This window comes from Cottoperca gobio, chromosome 11, assembly GCF_900634415.1.
Source record: "Cottoperca gobio chromosome 11, fCotGob3.1, whole genome shotgun sequence".
Lineage (NCBI taxonomy): Eukaryota > Metazoa > Chordata > Actinopteri > Perciformes > Bovichtidae > Cottoperca > Cottoperca gobio.
In genome coordinates, this window is record NC_041365.1 from 1,356,624 (window position 1) to 1,374,781 (window position 18,158).

The 18,158-nt window shown below is 43.9% G+C and overlaps 1 protein-coding gene across 1 annotated transcript in view; it reads left to right on the plus strand.

Moving 5' to 3' along the window:
- The window catches only part of LOC115016178 (triple functional domain protein-like), a 74,707-nt gene that overhangs the window by 25,805 nt on the left and 30,744 nt on the right, over window positions 1-18,158 (plus strand). The window contains 8 exon segments of the mRNA XM_029443859.1: window positions 2,928-3,002; window positions 5,244-5,358; window positions 6,892-7,084; window positions 9,555-9,659; window positions 9,854-10,050; window positions 10,529-10,775; window positions 12,303-12,425; window positions 12,855-13,046. Coding sequence (XP_029299719.1) covers window positions 2,928-3,002; window positions 5,244-5,358; window positions 6,892-7,084; window positions 9,555-9,659; window positions 9,854-10,050; window positions 10,529-10,775; window positions 12,303-12,425; window positions 12,855-13,046 — 1,247 coding nt within the window.

Here is an 18,158-nt window from a genome sequence, read left to right on the forward strand (position 1 = left end):
TAATTAGGTGGGTTTCACCCTTGTGTTTTGGAACTAATCTTGTCTCTGTGGCAAATGCAGGCAGAGCAAGAGCTCTCTGTGTGCACCGACCACATCTCGTGCATCATCTCCGAAGAGCTCGCTCTCTACAGGAGCACAGTGGGGAAATGTAGTTCATCATGGTAATTTGTTTTTTGTGGCACCCTGAGGGAAGTCGGGAGATAAATGAGAGGAGAAAAGAACAGTAAAAATAGAGACACGTCCTGATCCTCATCCATCTCCTCCGGTGGCGGAAAAGAATCAGCATCTCATTAGCATACAGTTAGAAACATGACGACATGCTGAGAGCTGGAGTCACAGTAATCATTATGTAATAAATGGCAACAGTGTGTGTGTGTGTGTGTGTGTGTGTGTGTGACAAGTTCACCACCACATTATAAGACACTGACGAGAATGAGATAGGGCTGTATCCAATGTTGTTGTTTTTACATTAAAAGCTTTAATTGTCTGTCGTCATATTGTATAAAGTCCTCGCCTTGCTAGATCGCCCCGTTAATAAAGGTGTGTTGATTCGAATGTTGACGTTATGAATCTGGAGCTTCAAACTACTTGGAACAGCCCTCTAATAAGAGATCACTTTTCTTTCTCTTACATCATATCTTCCTGATTCTGTAGATGGTTTTAGAGAAGGTCATTCTGTTAAACATGCTAAAGAAAGGTCACAACAGAGTAGGAATCTTGCTCTAACACTCAGGCTGAAAAAGAGGAGAAAGTCAAAAATAGACAGACACTTTTATAATGGGACACGTCTGGGTCATCAGTCACATCAACCTGCTCTCTGCTGTGTCTGAAGGACAAATTCTGGGCTCCACTTTGTCCACCTGTGTGTACTGAAGTTGAGATGTGAGTTTAATCACTTAAGGGAATTGTGTGTCTATATTTAGGAGTTGTTTGAACAGGTTTTCACTTATTGAAAGTCCCCTGACAGCCATTCATTCACTTCTGACAGAATATTAGCAGCGCAGTGGAGGGATCTGTGGCACCATCACGCCCATGAGATCCAGCTTGACATTTATATGGTGACAATTTATAGTTTGGATTATTGCTGTGGGTTTTTCTGCATTAATTCTCATGCATCTACGTCCATTTCTTCCAGACAAACCAGTATGTAAAACACATCAGTACTTGTGTGCAGTGCTAGAGGATTTCTTTCCCCAAGAAAGAGCTCCAGTTATTAGAGAGCCAATATTGAGAACACGTTGAAGCTTTTATGAAGCGACTAAAGGTTCAGCCACTATGGTGTGATTCATCACTGAATATTACCAAGTCGTGGCAGAAATGTATTTATAGGAAAATGTCAGAGATTAGTAGTCTAAGAGGAGGCAAACAGAGTTGAAGTAGGTAACTATATGTGTATTCATTTTTCTCAGCTGACAGCTTGTTGGCCCTCTCTAATGCTGCCATTTAGAAAATCCTCTCTCTGCGGTTTGTACAGAAAGTGGAGGGAAATTTTGAAAGCTGAGATGTCTCAATTTCTAAAATTGAAAGCATGCAGCCAGTCGACGATGCCCATGATCTATAACGTTTGTAAAATGTCAATTGGGGTATTAATTGTTAACCATGTCAAGGCTCAAAGGTAGGTTGATTGGTCCTCATCTGTGGCCCTGACTGAAATATCTCAACAGCTATTGGTTGGATTGGTATGAAAGGTTGTTCATTATTATTATCATTATTATTATTCATGGTCCCCAGAGTATGAATCCTAAAGACTTTGGCGATCGTGCTCGACGACTATTGGATAGCTTGCAATAACATTTTTATCAAGACATTCGCAGTCCCTGCAAGATAAAATTGTTTTTTGATTTTGTCGAATGCCCTCATCAGCTTTAAGTTTCAATAAGTCCAGTTGTGGTTTATGACCAAATTAGTGACATTACCTTCAGCCTCAGTGGTACTTTGTGCTAAATAGCCAATGACGCACTACACTAGGTTGGTTGTCTTTGTGAATTTGTTTTCTTTTTTTACATTTAAACCTTATTAGAGTGCTGCAGGAATGGGTCCTAAAACTCAGAAATTATTTAGCTATTCAGTTTGGTGAGATGCCTGAAATAAGGTCTGTGGTTAGAACAAGCTTAAGAGATTTTTAGGTTTTGTTCTACGACATAAAATGCGTCAGTAAATACCAACCCCATGAATTCTTAAGCTTTAACAAACCGCTCAAAGCAGTCTGCTAACAAATGAAATGACGGAGGTTTTCGGGAATATTAACCGTCATCAAGCCAAACACGGAGACGCTGGTCTACTCACTTTTACTGGAACCAATGTTTGTTGACGGTGGTGTTCCGCCGGAAGGTAAACAGTTTTTGACCACATACACACACACACACACACATGCATACATACAAGTTGGCGAAGGTAGCGTTTGCTCCCGCAGGCTAACCTATTGTGTGTCTAAAGGCACGCCAACAAGTGCGTCAACTAGAGCAACAAAGCAGAACCCCAGTGGCTTAAAGCTTTGGTTTAGCCGCTACAGAGTTTTAATAGTGTTATGCTTCAATGCTAGCTGATGGGAACTGAAGTGTCATATGGCAATTAATGTTGCTTCACCCCATTTAACCTGTTACAGCAAGAGCTACAACAGCTCTTTGTTTTCCCCTCAGTTTGGCCTCACTTCGTCTCAGCGCTACTGTTTCTCCGACTACAGCCTCTGTGCTTCCTCTTGGTGTGTGTGTGTGAAATTTACTGACTTTTTCCTCATGATGCATGCAATCCCAAATTTGAGCCAATCCCTGTGTTCTAAAGCTGCAGATTAGATTTAGTGGACAAAAGCTGCTCTGACCCAAATAATCTGCCGTCAAGGAAAACAAAGTCACGGCTGATCGACGGAAAAAAAGTTATTCTAGCATTCAAACCTCATTGTCTGTTTTTTTTTCTTTCTCTCTATCCAGGTTTCAAGAGAAATGAGGAGATGAGAGCAATGGAGGTACTATCCATCCTCAAAGAAAAAATAGCCTTTTTATCAGGTAAGATTATGTGGGTGTGTTTGAGTGTGTGTGTGTGTGTGTGTGTGTGTGTGTGTGTGTTAAGTCTTTGAAGTCTACCAACCTTCACTGTTTGAACTTGTTAGACAAGTCTAATAAAACATGAAGAAGGGTCCTTAGTTTGCAGCTCGCTGATATTCTGCACACATTCTCCCACCGCTTCTTTCTCGAGCTCTCTCATAATAATAATAAGCCATGCGCTCTGCCTGTAAAAAGTCATAGGGTCAGACTGAGGCCCAGACACTTAACCTTTGACCACTCTTTGCCCTCAGTCTACACAAAATACACAGACTGACACACACAGACAGCCATTGTTTAGTCAGTATCATCAGGACTAGAGAATATAGTAAGCTTCAGCTGTGTCTTTGCCCCATCCAAGGGAAGCTCAGCCATGTCTGACACGCATACTCGAGACATGCCAGGGAAAACTCACAGGAGGCCGAGCAGGAGATATGGACTGCCAAGAACATCCAGCAGGATTATTTGTACAACACACAAAAACATTATTCAGCTTGTGTGTGTGTGAGTGTGAGAGAGAGAGAGAAAAAGTGTGCGAGAGAGAGAGAGAGTGTGTGTCTACGTGCATGTGACCATGGGAAAGAAAAAACTCATACAGTAGCGTGTGTGTGTGGGTGTGGGTGTGTGTGTGTGTGGGTGTGTGTGGGTGTGTGGGTGGCTGGAAGGTCACAGGCAGAAACACAATGATGAGGACAATGACTCAGGCAAACACGGAAATTGAGAGAAGGAGAGACAGGGCGGCGTTGCCATAGAGATGATTTACTCTTAGCATCCCATAGTAGTCGCTGGCGGAGTAATTGGCTTTGAAATAAGGGAGGGAGGGAGCGAGGGAGCGAGGTAGAGGAGGGACCACTGGTGAAAAGGAGGGTAAATGCGTTAAGCCAATTACCCCGAATCTGGCTCTTTAATAATTCGGCCGTGTTGGCCCTCACTCATGTTCGCCTGTTTGCCACGTGAGCTTCTGATTTTCTCCTCTGAGCAGCCGGGTCGAGCCTACAGGCACACAGCAACCCGACTGAACTCACTCATTTGTGGGCTGAGCACAGTCAGCCTGTGTTTACAAGTTACCACGTGAGTGGAGCGGCTCTCTGCATCTGCAAATAGTCAGGAGTGAGAAGCAGAATATTATTATGTTCGTACCAGATATTCATAATTCAGCCTCATGATTGTGTTCTGTAAACGGCAAGTGTTACGCAACTAATAACTAATATTTAAAAACACAAGAATACAGAAAACAACATGCATTTATCTTACATGTGTTTGTATTGATCATTGTAAGCCATGTATTGCAATGTCAGTGTGATGGTTGGTCCTCATAATATCTCAACAACTATTAGTCGCACAACTTCGAGGTTGGTATTGCAATGATTTCCACGTGTTCATGTTCCCTTCAGGATAAATTGTAATCACTTTGCAGATCTAGTCATAGTTTGAATGAAACTATGACCAACTACTTGCGAGACTAATGACATTATAATGCAGCACCTTGAAAGCGTTTAGATCAAAGCCCTGCTTTGCCTTCATACAGCCTCACACAGCTGAAAGCATGTTTGTAGACTCTTAGTCTTTAGATCTGTGTTCAGGTATTAACACAGATCTACAATAAGATCAGGTCAAAATGCAGCTTCTGATACATATATGAGGAGACGGCACATAGTAAAGTTCTTTTATAAATAATGTATGTCTTTCTGTGTATCTGGATGGATTTATTCATGTCTCTGGATGTTATTTCGGGGAATTTAAGCTTTCTAAAATTGTCTGTGTTAAGGCTTCTCAGCGTCTGCCTTGTATTATTAGAATGCTCCCATTTAGTTTTGCGTTTCTAGCAGAGCAAGTAGTAATTCAAATAAATTGCAGCGCTGTTGCCAAGGGCTCTTTAATTTAGCAGACTCAGCATCTCATATGTTTCAAGCCTATCACTAATTTAGTGAATTAGCTAACTTGTTACTATAATTCCTATTCTACAGTCACATTTCTGCTGATTTTAGTGACACAAATATACCACTCACCACACTTTTACTATATTAAGTGCAGTGGCATATCATACGCACAGAATTATGGACATTGCTTTCCACTAAAAACACATTCAGTTTGTCAAAGTTGTGGTTTTGATTTGAGTAAATTGGAAAGTGTCAGATTTTACCAATCTAACTGTGTGTGTGTGTGTGTGTGTGTGTGTGTGTGTGTGTGTGTGTGTCGCCTCAGGAGGCAGAGACAGACGCGGTGGTCCAGTTTTAACGTTTCCATCACGCAGCAACCACGATAGAATACGAACGGACGACCTCAGGAGACTGATCGCCTACCTCGCCAGCATCCCCAGGTTACACATTAATTACATTTGTGTGTGTGTGTGTGTGTGATGTCCTTTTCCTTTTCTTATAGGATAAGCAATGCCTCAATACAAAGCGAACAAGTGGATGAGGCTCTGTAAGCGAACACGTGAGGGAGCTGAGATGAGCATGTGAGAGATGGAGAGAGAAATAATTCAACAACAGTTAGCTTGCCGCAGCTTATTAGCTGCCAAAAAAAAATCAATTCTAGAGAAACCGTGAGCTGCTGAGAGGGAAAGCCTGAGCTCAGAGAGGGATGTATTAGAAAACAAACGATGGAAGAGAGGAGGGATCATCATCGGAGAGAGAGAGGGGTGGGGAGGGCGGATTAGAGCGGATGGAGGCAGGATGGAGGCAGGGAGCGCATGCGTGAGGAGGTGTGTGTGTGACCGAGCGAGGGAGCGAGCGAGCGAGTGTGTATGTGTGAAAGCAAAACAAAGTGTCGCAGTAGCTGAGGCAGTGCAGCAGCAGCAGCAGATACTGTGGACGAGTAGCTCCTCACCTCGCAGGTAAAACATCTCTCCGGATGTTTACTTCTCTTTAATCTGCCGCGCGTCTTCTCCCTCCCTCCCTCCATCTGTCGTATTCCATCCGTCCTCTCTCCGTCTCCTCTCATCTCCAAGTCACCACATTATCTCTGTGTGGTTTACAATGCCACTAAATTCACTGTAAATGATCTTTTTTGGACTTTTCTTTAATGTCCTTTAAGTATTTGTAACATCATGTCATGTTGGGCATATTTCTGTATTCTCACCTGTGTGCTTTTCGAGGACTAGAGGTGTTCTATTTTGGGAACATCTGTACACTTCTGCACACTGGCTATCCACTGACAGGCTGTTACAGCGGGAGAGGCAGAGGTTTGGAAAAGGATGCAGCAATGGAGGGATTTGAAAATGATATTTGTTACAGAAGGGTTGTTTTCTAAACGCGTATAATTGACCAAAAGAAACAGAAGCAGCGGGCTAAATATAATAAGTAATAAGTGTTCGTAGTAAAAAAAAAAAACAAGCTGCAAAATAGTTTTGCTGCTCAAATCACGAAGACAGTTGTTTTTTGTGTCCTTTCATAATTCCAGCAGATTTTAGTCTCAGGTGTGTAAGGTTAGCAGAACAGAGCACCGCCGGGAGACGAGGATGCACAAATGTGCTGATTTGTATATTTCTGCACACATTTGTGACTCATTCGTTGCAGGTTTCTGTGTGGGTGTGGGTGTGGGTGTGCGTGCGTGGGTGGTTGTGTGGGATGTGTGTTTGCTGCGTAGGCTTTCCACAGCATAGAAAATGCGTCATCTCACTGTTTGTTTTGATTCTCTTTTTTTCCCTTTCTCTTTTTCAATCTCTATTTCCCTCTTGTCATCTTTCTCTTCTCTCTCCATCCCTCTCTCATCCTTTCCCACGCCTGTCATCTGTCTCCTCTCTGGATTATACTTCTCTCCAATCTCTCCCCGCCCCTCCCTCCCTCCCTCCCTCCCTCTCTCGTCTCTTTTAATTCCTCCCACTCCCGCCAACCTCCGTCCACCCCAGCGAGGAGGTGTGTAAACATGGCTTCACGGTCATCGTTGATATGCGCGGCTCCAAGTGGGACAGCATCAAGCCTCTACTGAAGATCCTGCAGGAGTCGTTCCCATCCTGCATCCACGTCGCCCTCATCATCAAACCAGACAACTTCTGGCAGAAACAGAGGACTAACTTCGGCAGCTCCAAGTTCGAGTTTGAGGTAGGATGGGGGAAAAACCTTTTGAACAGTTTTATTGTGATGTCATCTGTGCTCTCTGGCTGCTGCTCACGTGATGAACTGCCTTCACCTGAAGCTGCAAACATGTTTTCTACACTGTGGAATTGAACACTTAAATAGTATTAATCAAAAGGAGGATGTTTTGTTGAGTCATGTACTGTCGTGTGCCATGCATGATGCATGATGTGATGAAGAACAAGCTGCAGCAGTTGTGATGTGAGGCTGTGTAGTGCAACGATCCCTGCTGCTCAGGCGAGGATAGACTTGGTAGTAGTGCATTTGTAGCACGCTGTAATAACCCGGATGTATCGAGAACACAAAGTGCCTGAATTCTACATTAGCCATTTTGAAGTAATGAGTTATCCATTATTTCGCTGTCAGCTGAGTTGTCATAGCGACGGCTGTAGCCAGCTGGGCTGCTCCTTGTCAGCACATTTCATTATATTTCTGTCTCCGCTGTTTTGAATGCCTGCATCGCAATCAACCCTCGAACGGCACGCAGCAGATCCCGAGTGTCTGTGAGCCAGCCGAGCATTAGAACCTCTTTTCACAGCTAATTTAACGATATGCTCACAAGAACAGGCTTATTTTTGATGTTCTGTCCGCAGCGAAGGTGTGCAGCAGTGTGCTCTGATAGATACTGGTACAACACTGAACAAACCACAGCGTGGGCTCATCAGTGCAGGCTTTCTGCTTTTTGAAGTTGTGGAGATGCTGTTACCTGATTTGAAGCCTGTTTAGTAAATGCACTCTAATGAGTCCTAGATAACATTTCCCCGCCCTCCCTGTTTGATCTGTCATTAAAGAAGCTTGCTCAATATGATAATGATCAGCTTCCCCTTCATCTCAGTGAGACGGGTTGATACAAACCCACATACTGTAAACGCAGGTGGACCCCTGTTGCTTTGTACAGTATGTTCTCGGATTTCCCGCACATTGTGTTTTTGATGGGTTCCCTTAAGCCTCTGACTACAGCCGTGTGAGTGGATGCACTGGTGTGGAAACGGCTCTGATTGTTCACATGCCCGTACACACACAGGCCCACTGTGGTCTGATGACATCGTATTGATTATGTGAGAGGAATTATAGGCAGATGCCAAAGGGCAGGTTGGTTATCCACGAGCTTGCCCTGTCATGCCACACAGGCATTGATTGCACTGCATGTGTTCACTGCCGGACCTCATACTTTACATTTAAGATTTCTAAAGGCTGTATGCAGAGGGAGTTTTTTCGTCTTGCACGGTTTAAGTAAATTTCCTGGTGGATTGTTGCTGCGGCTCCAGTTGCATTGCATGTGTGCACAATGCTGCTTCCAGCGTTCGCACCACCAATCCGCTCCGAGCATGTCCATTACAGCATGTACTGTTACTGTAAGAGGTGTGTGTGTTTGTCTCTAAGTGTGCATCGAGGATTTTCTCCCAGCTGGGTAAAATAAAACCCAGAGGTAGTCTCTACTTCCCCCTCTGTTGAATTGAGACGGGAAGAAAGGAAGCAGCAATCTGAAGCGTAGAGAGAAGACGATTGATGAATTACTCCATGGTTCTGTGGAAGAACAACAGTACCCAAGAGCCCTGACCGATTCTCCCTCTCAACATTCAACCGAGTACAAATCAATTAACTTGAACAACAATAGCGAACATAGCGGTATCAGTGTTTTCCCCTGGCAAGAAACACTTTGCTTTTTTTTTTTTTACCCAAGGACAACAGTGTGCTTCTGCTTTGTTTGGCCTACACAAAGCGCTCTAGCTGTCGTTCTGTCTCCATCCATCTCTGACCATGTGTGTGGGGGTGTTGTGCGGAGGTGGCTTAGCAGAAACACAGAGGCACTGACAGCGAACAGGGAGACATTTCCTTACTCTATCTCTGAAACTGATATTGTAATATGCACTTGTTGCATGGAGAGGATTTGAATTGCACTCAACTCTAAAGTCAAGGACGACCCGAGGCGATCAAAGAGAAACTTAAGGGTTTCATTCTGAGAATAGAAATCATGGAAGACACCATGCCGTCCGTGTGTGCGCAAGCTTTTTGTTCTACTTTTAGGTTTTGTGGTTATTTCTGTGGTGTCATGAAGCTGCCGTGTGCTGCATTGGCAGGATAAAGAGGATAACATGTGCTTCAGTCATGCCATTGATGTGTTAAGTTATTAATTACTTGGTTTTCTCTAAAGAAATCACATCCCTACAACTCTGCTGTCATTTACAAATCCTGTGTTGCTAGGTTTTGGTCATGTCTTCTCTAAATAACAAAATCTTCAGAAGGCAGCAAAGAAAAACGCCGAGGAAGGAGCAGAGAGATTAGAGGCATTTTGCACTCGATTGATTGAAATCAACCTAAATCCACCTAAACACTCTCTCTCTCTCTCTCTCTCTCTCTCTCTCTCTCTCTCTCTCTCTCTCTCTCTCTCTCTCTCTCTCTCTCTCCTCTCTCTTTCCTCCACCTCGCTCCGTAGACCACCATGGTGTCACTAGAGGGCCTGACGAAGGTCGTCGACCCGTCCCAATTGACGTCGGACTTCGACGGCAGCCTGGACTACAACCATGAGGAGTGGATAGAGGTGAGATTGGCCCGACCATCCTGTCACTCAAGCCTGTCTGGCTGATCCAACAATCTATTTTGAAATCCCTAAAACCCCACTGATAATCAAGTAACGAAGTGCCTTACTCAACAATCAGAGAACAGGGCACTGTTGATCAGTTGATTTAAGACCTACATCCCCTCACTCAGATGTTTCGCTGTGTTTTTATCCAGGTGCGTGTGGCGTTTGAGGAGTTCTCTGGTCACGCCACCCAGATGTTGGCTCGACTAGAGGAGATGCAAGAAACTGTGTCGAGGAAAGACTTTCCCCAAGATCTGGACGGAGCCAGGCGGATGATAGAAGAACACGCCACGCTGAAGAAGAAAGTCATAAAAGCCCCGATAGAGGAGCTGGACACTGAGGGACAGAGGTACGCACACAGAAGTACTTCAGTTGTTCCTGTTCTTGCTTCATCTGTGAGTGAACACTAAGCAAAGACTGGAAACCTGTACGACCGTCTTCCAAATGTTTTTAAAGATATAGCGTTTCTTCCTCCTGGCGACTGTTATAAGGTTTTGTAAAAACTATCCTCTTCTTCTGCTTGTATGATCTTTTGTGGAAATTAATCTTATTCCTTTGATGTACTCATTTTCATCAACTGAATTTTCTTTATTCAAAATACTGAATTTGTCACGCCAAGGGGCAATCTGAGGCAAGCAGACGTGCAAAGGCACAGACGGTTAAGATTAAAATTTAAAGAAATAAGTTGTTACATTATGCTAGATATACTTCCTATCAGAATCCAATTCCTGCAAGTGTAACATATTTATTGCATCTTACTTCTGTGTGACATATTTCACCCAAATGCAAATCACAAGCTCTGATTAAAACGTTAAATCCATCTCCAGGTTGCTCCAGAGAATCCAGAGCAGCGAGTCCTTCTCAAACCGCAACGGCAGCAGTGGCGGCAGCGGCGGCAGCAGCAGCAGCGGCGGGATGTGTAGCGCTGACACCCAGGGCTTGGTGCCGCGGATCACCCAGCTGCTGGACAAACTGCACTCCACCCGGCAGCACCTCCACCAGGCCTGGCATGTCCGCAAGCTCCAGCTGGATCAGTGCTTCCAGCTTCGCCTGTTCGAACAGGACGCAGAGAAGGTCGGTGGACGGCGGGAGTCTGGGGTGTCATGCAGCATGAGTATTGATGTAGCGGTAATCTATAACCTCCGCTGGTGATCACTGAAGGGCAGACAACTGCCAATATGAACACAAACTTAATTAGTTAATTGATTTATGCTGTGTATGCAGAGCACATGAATTCATGTAAAATTATGATATGTAACATTTCCTCATTTAAAAATGTCTTGATCGACGAGACCTATGTTGTATATTTAGTTGAGTTGTGTACTCACATTATTCCAGATGTTTCCAACTATTTTCAAAGAAAAATCCATCATTTAAATTTGGTCGCCTGTAATGGTGACGTATCCCTGCTGTGCTTGCGTCAGAGTTGTGGTAAACGACATGCCGAGGCCTGGTGATGGATCAGAAGGTTAACCAAAGTTGTGGTCTGCCAGAAGTCGTAAATTAACTTTTTATCCACTTTTAAGCCACATTTTTATTATACTCTTCTTAGATCGCGGTCGTTTTAAACTAGATGCTTTAACCCGATGATGGATTTTAGTCATCGGACGTCTGGGTCTCAAGTTATCAGAGAAACGAGCTGAGCGAACGTTAGCGGCATCGTCTGAGAAACACGCGGAACGACGTCACTCAGTGTTTTTACTGGCTTTAATCACCGGGTTCGTTTGTTTTGGAGGGGAGGACACTTCTGCGGATAATTCGGCTCCTGGCAAAAAAACTTCCTGAACGTCTGGATCTCACGTTATCACAGAGCTGAGCAAACACTCGGCTCCAGTCCCCTTTTGGGATGTCCACTGAAGAGCATCGGAGTGTTAATCACCGGGTAGGAGACCTCTGCAGATAAAACCTGCGGACTACAATGACGAACTCCGTCTTTTGTTATTGTTTTGATTGACAGACCCCTCAGTGGCAGAAAATGACATATTGTGATATTAAAAACAACGGCGTCAACTTTATTCCACAAATAAAATAGGAGGCAAAATCTCGATAGCCTTACCCTCCTCCACATCCCAGCATGTAAGACGGGAAGATGGAGGAGCGCTGGTGCAGGTTCAAAGCCACCTGCTCTGGCTGCCTCCCAGACAGCTCAGCTGATGACAGCTGCAGCACAAAATAGAAATAGAAAGAGACAGAGACAGAGAGAGAGAGAGAAATTCAGAGATCCATGTTTGAGTGAGTAGAATAAAATAGCAGGTTGCAGCAACAGAGAGAGAGATAGAGGGAGAGAGAGAGAGCTGCACTCTTGGATACTCTGCAGTCGTAGGAGCTTGTTGCTAGGACACCATAGGCCACAAGTTTGTTCTCTAGAAGAGCCTGAGAGGATACTCTTAATAGAGGCAGTCCATGTCTCTGTATTCTGGCCTAAAAAAGATGACAACTATCCGCACACTGCAGCAGTACACAAACACTTCCTGGTCACACGGCTAAGTGCCAGCTGTTTGCAGCGACCTCTGAAAGTTAATGTTGATGCTGTAACTTGTGTGTATGTTTTCATTTGGCTAACGTTGCTTTGTGTCTGTTCTGTCATTCCCTGTGCTTCAGATGTTTGACTGGATCATGCACAACAAGGGTTTGTTTCTGGCAGGCTACACAGAGATTGGCAACAACCACCCCCACGCTATAGAGCTACAAACCCAGCACAACCACTTCGCTATGAACTGCATGGTAAGACATAGATTCACAGCGGGAGGTAATGCTTTACCGCCCACTTGGACTATCGAGTCTGTGCCCTACACTCTATAATCATATAGTTATTGCACTTAGTTGTCCACCTCTACTACTGTGTTTGTTTGGAGCAGCCTTGTCATGAAATCAAAAGATGAGAGAAGTATTCAGGCACTTAGAAATACTCTGGGGTCCTTGGCTACACTGTGCTTCTACACTTTGTACATGCATCTCATGGCACATTCTCTGCACGTTAGCAGCAGCGCAACCAGGCATTAAGTAATCCTATTCTTTATCCACAGTCGTCCTTACGCAACCATTATGAAACCATTGAGAGGAGGAACTAATATAGACACTTTTCGTCTTTCTAAATCTCTTTTTCACAACCCCTTTTTGTTTAACCGTCTCTCCCCGTGTCCCGCCGTGCAGAACGTGTACGTGAACATCAACCGCATCATGTCAGTGGGCAACCGGCTGCTGGAGTCGGGTCACTACGCTTCCCAACAGATCAAGCAGATCTCGGGCCAGCTGGAGCAGGAGTGGAAGGCCTTCGCCGCCGCACTGGATGAGCGCAGCACCCTGCTGGAGATGTCGGCCAGCTTCCACCAGAAGTGCGACCAGGTGAGTCGGAAACAAAAGCGCTGACACGACACGTAAGGCTGCAGCTAAAGATTGTTTTCAATAACAGATTCATTTGGCGAATATTTACTCTCTTTCACTCTACACACACGGAAGGTTTCCAGTGTCTCCAAGTTCACAGAAGTTCGTGTCTTGTTTGTTTAATTCTTAGAAAAAAGCGGGAAGGCATATTTCCCAAACTGCCGCAACTAGTCTTTCAAGTGGGAACTGAACTCACATTAATGTATCTGTGGGACCAGCTGAGGTGTTGACCTTCACTATCTTAATGGGTGCACACAGACACGTATGCAAACACTTTCTCGGTTGTAAAATACCCGTTTGGCCTCATTAAATCTACAAAGTCTCACTTATGCATCGCATTAACATATATTTACACACACATATATATATATACGTGTATATAAGTAAGGCATTTGTTATTTCTGTCTGTGCTCATTAGTCGGACCACTATGGAATGATTCATAGCCTGAAAAAGCACACGAGCAGAATCCCAACTAGGGAACATGGGTGGTACGACTTTTCCGACCTGGAATATTGGCGTCATCAGACCAGCCTTTCATGTTCGTGAGCCTGAAATAGAAACAGCTCTCCCCCCCCCCCCCCCCCAGAGGTTTCACCCAAACCCTTCTCCTCCACACAAACTGAGAAGCTCATTCTATATCTTTGTTGTACTCGTGTATCTTCTCCCAATTATCATGGGAACGATGTTTAAAAGGGAATAATGAGATCACTTCAACTTCAACTGTTTCTTTGAGTCCAGCCGGGATGATTGTGTGTTTTCCTCAGCTCCCACAGGGGAGTGCAAGAAAGTTCTAGGAAGTCACCACAAGGCAATGAGCAGCACACTCAGCCGTGTACAATTCTTCTGAAAGAAGCTTTAAGAAAGCTCATATATATATATATATAGATTATATATAGTATATATAATATCGATATATGATATATATACTTAGGATGATATGGCGATAGATAGAGGGAATAGTAGAGAAGGAGTAGAGAGTTCTGTCTGTCTGTATATTATCCTGTTGTTCTCTCTCTTTCTCCTTCTGTCTCTCTCTCTTGTCTCTCTCTCTGTCTCTCAATCTCTCTCCTCTCTCTCTCTCTCTCTCGTGTCTCCTCTGTCTCTCGCATCTCCCGGTGTCGCTCTGTCTCTCTATCTCTGTGTCTCTCTGATCTCTCTGTCTCTCTGTCTCTCTCTCCTCTTCTCTCTTATGTCCTCTCTCAGTCTCTCCTGTTCCCTGTCTCTCTGTCTCTCCTGGCTCTCTGTCTCTCTGTCTCGCGCTCTGTCTATATGTAGTCTATATGTCTTATAATATGTCTGTATATAGGTATATATGATATGCATCTCTCTGTCTGTCTCTCTGTCTCTCTGTCTTTATCTCTGTTCTCGTAGGTATATCTCTCTGTCTCTATCTATATATCTCTATCTATGTGTGTATAGATGTATATATCTAATATGTGTATATCTCTTCTCTTCCTGTGGTCTCTCTCTGTCCTCTCTGTGTCTCTCTCGTCCTCTCCTCTCTCTTCTCTCTAGTGTCTCTCTCTCTCTCTCTGTGTCCTTCTCTCTCTCTCTCTCTCTCTCTATCTATGTCTCACCATCTCTCTCTCTACTGCTGTCACTCTCTCTCTCCTCTCCTATCTCTCCTGGTCTCGCTCTCCCTCTCCCTCTGTGGCTCTCTCTCCTCTCTCTCTGTTATCCGCTCGCTCTCTCTCACTCTCTCTGTCTCTCTCTCTATCTCTCTGTGTGTCCTCTCTCTCCCCTCTCTCTCGTCTCTCTCTCTCGCTCTCTCCTCTCTACTCTCTCTCGTGTGTCTCTCTCTTCTCTCTCTCTGTCTCTCGCTCTCTCTTTCTCTTCTCTCTCTGTGTTCTCGCCTCTCCCTCTCTCTCCTCTGCTCTCTCTCTCTCTCTGTGTGTTCTCCTCTCCCCTACTCTCCCCTCCTATCTCTCTCTCTCGTCTCTCCTCTATCCTCTGTCTGTGTCTCTCTCTCTCTCCTCTCTCTACTTCTCTCTCTCTGTGTCTCTCCTCTCGGTCTCTCTCTTCTGTCTCTCCTCTCTCTCGTCTCTCTCTGGTGTGTCCTTCTCTCTCTAGCTCTCTCTCTCTCTGTCTGGTCCTCTCTGTCTCCCTCTCTGTCTATCTCTCTGCTGTCTCATCTGTGTCTGTCTCTCTATCTGTTCTCTGTGTCCTCGCTCTGGTCGTCATCCTGTGTCTCTCCTCCTTGTCTCTCTCGGTCTCTCTTGTGTCTCTCTCTGCTTTCACCACCTCTCTCTGTGTGGTCTCTCTCTGTGTCTCTCTCTCTGTCTCAACTCTCGTTACTGTCCTCTCTGTCTCCTGTCTCTGTTCTGTCTCTGTGCTGTCTCTGTGCTCTGTCTGTCTCTTCTCTCTCGCTGTCTCTGTCTCTGTGTCTCCCTCTGTTCTCTCTCATGGTCTCTCTGTGTCTCATCTCTGTCTCTCTCTCTCGCTCTCTCTCTCTCTCTTTCTCATCTGTACTCCTCTCTGCTCTCTCTCACTCTCCTCTCTGTCTCTCTTTTCTCCTTCTCTCTGTCTCTCTTTAGCTCTCTACCTGTCTATCTCTCTTCTCTCGTCCTCTGTTCTGTCCTCTCTATCTCGCTCTCCTCTCTCTGTCTCTCTTGTCTCTCTCTGTCTCTTTCTCTCTGTCCTCTCGGTCCTCTCTCTCTATGTCGCTCTTCCTCTCTCTCTCTGTCCTCCCTCCCTCTCTCTATGTGTGTGTCTCTCTGTTGTCTCTCTGTCTCTCTCTCCTCTCTCTATCTCTCTCCTCTCTCCCCTCTCTCCCGTCTCCCTCTCTCTCATCTCTCTCTCTCCACTCCATCTCTCTCTCTCTCTTTCTCTCTGTCTCTCTGTCTCTCGTCTCCTCTCTCCTCTATCGGTGATCCTCACTCTCTGTCTATCTCTCTGTCTTATGTCTTCTCCTCTCTATCTCTCTCTATCTACTCTCTATCTAATCTCTCTCTATGGTCCTCTCTCCTCTCTCTCTCTCTCCCTTGTCTCTCTGTTTTTTCCTCTTCTCCTCTCTCCTTCCTGTCTCTCTCGTACCTCATCTCTCTCTCTGTCCCTCTGTCTCCTGTCTCTCTCATCCTCTCTCTCCGTCTCTCCATGTATCTCTGTCTCTGTCTCTCTGTCTCTCTCTCTTGTTCTCTCTCTCGCCGCTCTTGTCTCTGTCTCTATCTCTCCCCTCTGTCTCTCTCTCTCTCTCTCTCTCTGTCTCATGTGTGTCTCTCTCTCTCTCTCTCTTGCTCTCTAGGATCGCCTGTCTCTCTACCCTCTCTCTCCTCTCTCTCTATCTCTCTCTCTCTCTCTCTCTCTCTCTCTCTCTCTCTCTCTCCTCTCTCTCTCCTCTTTCTCTCTCTCTCTCTCTCTCTCTCCTCCCCCCCTCTCTGCCCGCTCTCTCTCTCTCTCTATATATACATACATATTATACATAGATACTACGTATATATATATATATATATATATATATATATATATATATATATATATATATATATATATGTCCATTATACATATATATATACATCATATACAGACAAGATACATATTACATACATATAGACATACATATATACTACATTATCATATATACATACATTATACATACAGATATACATAATAAACTCATCACGACATATAATACATATAATATATACATCCATACATATATACATATATATACATATATACATATATATAATATATATATATACATTAATATATATACATATATACTATTATTATAATATATATAGCATATCTACATATATACACCTAATATATATATACATATATACTATATACCTATTATATATCATATAGATACTATACATATTACATATACACATATCGATTAATATAAATATATACATATATACCTAACCATATATATATATATATATATACATATATATACATATTATATATATATCTAATATCATATTATATATCCATATATAAGATATACATATATATATATATATAGATATATATATATATAATGTATCCTAATATACGTAATAATATGTAATATATAGTATATATATTATATAGATATGTGTATATGTATATAGGTAAGATAATATATAATTATATGTTTTATGTATAGATGTATCATATATAATATGAAAATATGTAATATACTGTCTCTCTGCTCTCTCTGTCCTTTCCTAGTCCTCTCTCTCTTGTTCTCTGGCTCCATCTCTCTCTGTGTCTCTCTTCTCTCTCTATCCCTGTGTATCTCTGCCCTCTCTCTGTCTCTTCTTTTTCTCTCTCTTCTCTCTGTGTCTCTCTCTCTCTCTGTTCCCTCTGTCTCTCTGTCTCTCCTGTCTCATCTGTCTCTCCCTTTCTATCTCTGTCTCTCTGTCTGTCTCTCTGTCTGCCTCTGTCTGTCCTCTCTTTCTCTCTGTGATTTCTCCTTTCTTTCCTCTCCCTGTTCGTCTCTTCTGTCTCTTTGCTCTCCAGCCTCATTCTCTCTCCTTCTGATCTCTCTCTCTCTCTCTCTCTCTCCCTGTGGTTGCTCTCTCTGCTTCTCTTCTCCTGTGCTCTCTCTCTTCTCTCTACGTGTCTCTCTCTGTCTCCTCTCCTGTGCTACTCTCTGTCATCTCTCTGTTCTCTCCTGTCTCTCTCTTTCTCTCTCTCTCTCTCTCTCGCTCTATTCCCCCTCTCTCTCTCTACTCGCTCTCTCTATATCTCTCTCCCCCTCTCCCTCTCTCTCTCTGTATCTCTCTCCCTCTCCCCCTCTCTCTATCTCTTCTACTCCCCCTCTCTCTCTCTTTATCTCTTCACATCTCTAGCCTCTCTCTCTATATCTAATCTCCTCTCTCTCTCTCTCTCCCATCTCTCTTCCCCACCCCTCTCCCTATATCTCTGTCTCTCTACTACTCTATCTATCTATCTCTCTCTCTCTCTGTTCTCTCTCCCCCCCACCACACATATCTCTATCACTCTATATATATCTCTATATATATGCTGTACATAGTATATGTCTGTATTTCTGTATGTCTGTATTATGCTATCTCTCTATCTGTCTCTTCTGTCTCCCTCTCTCTCCTGTCTCCTCTGTCTCCTCTCTCCTCTCTCTT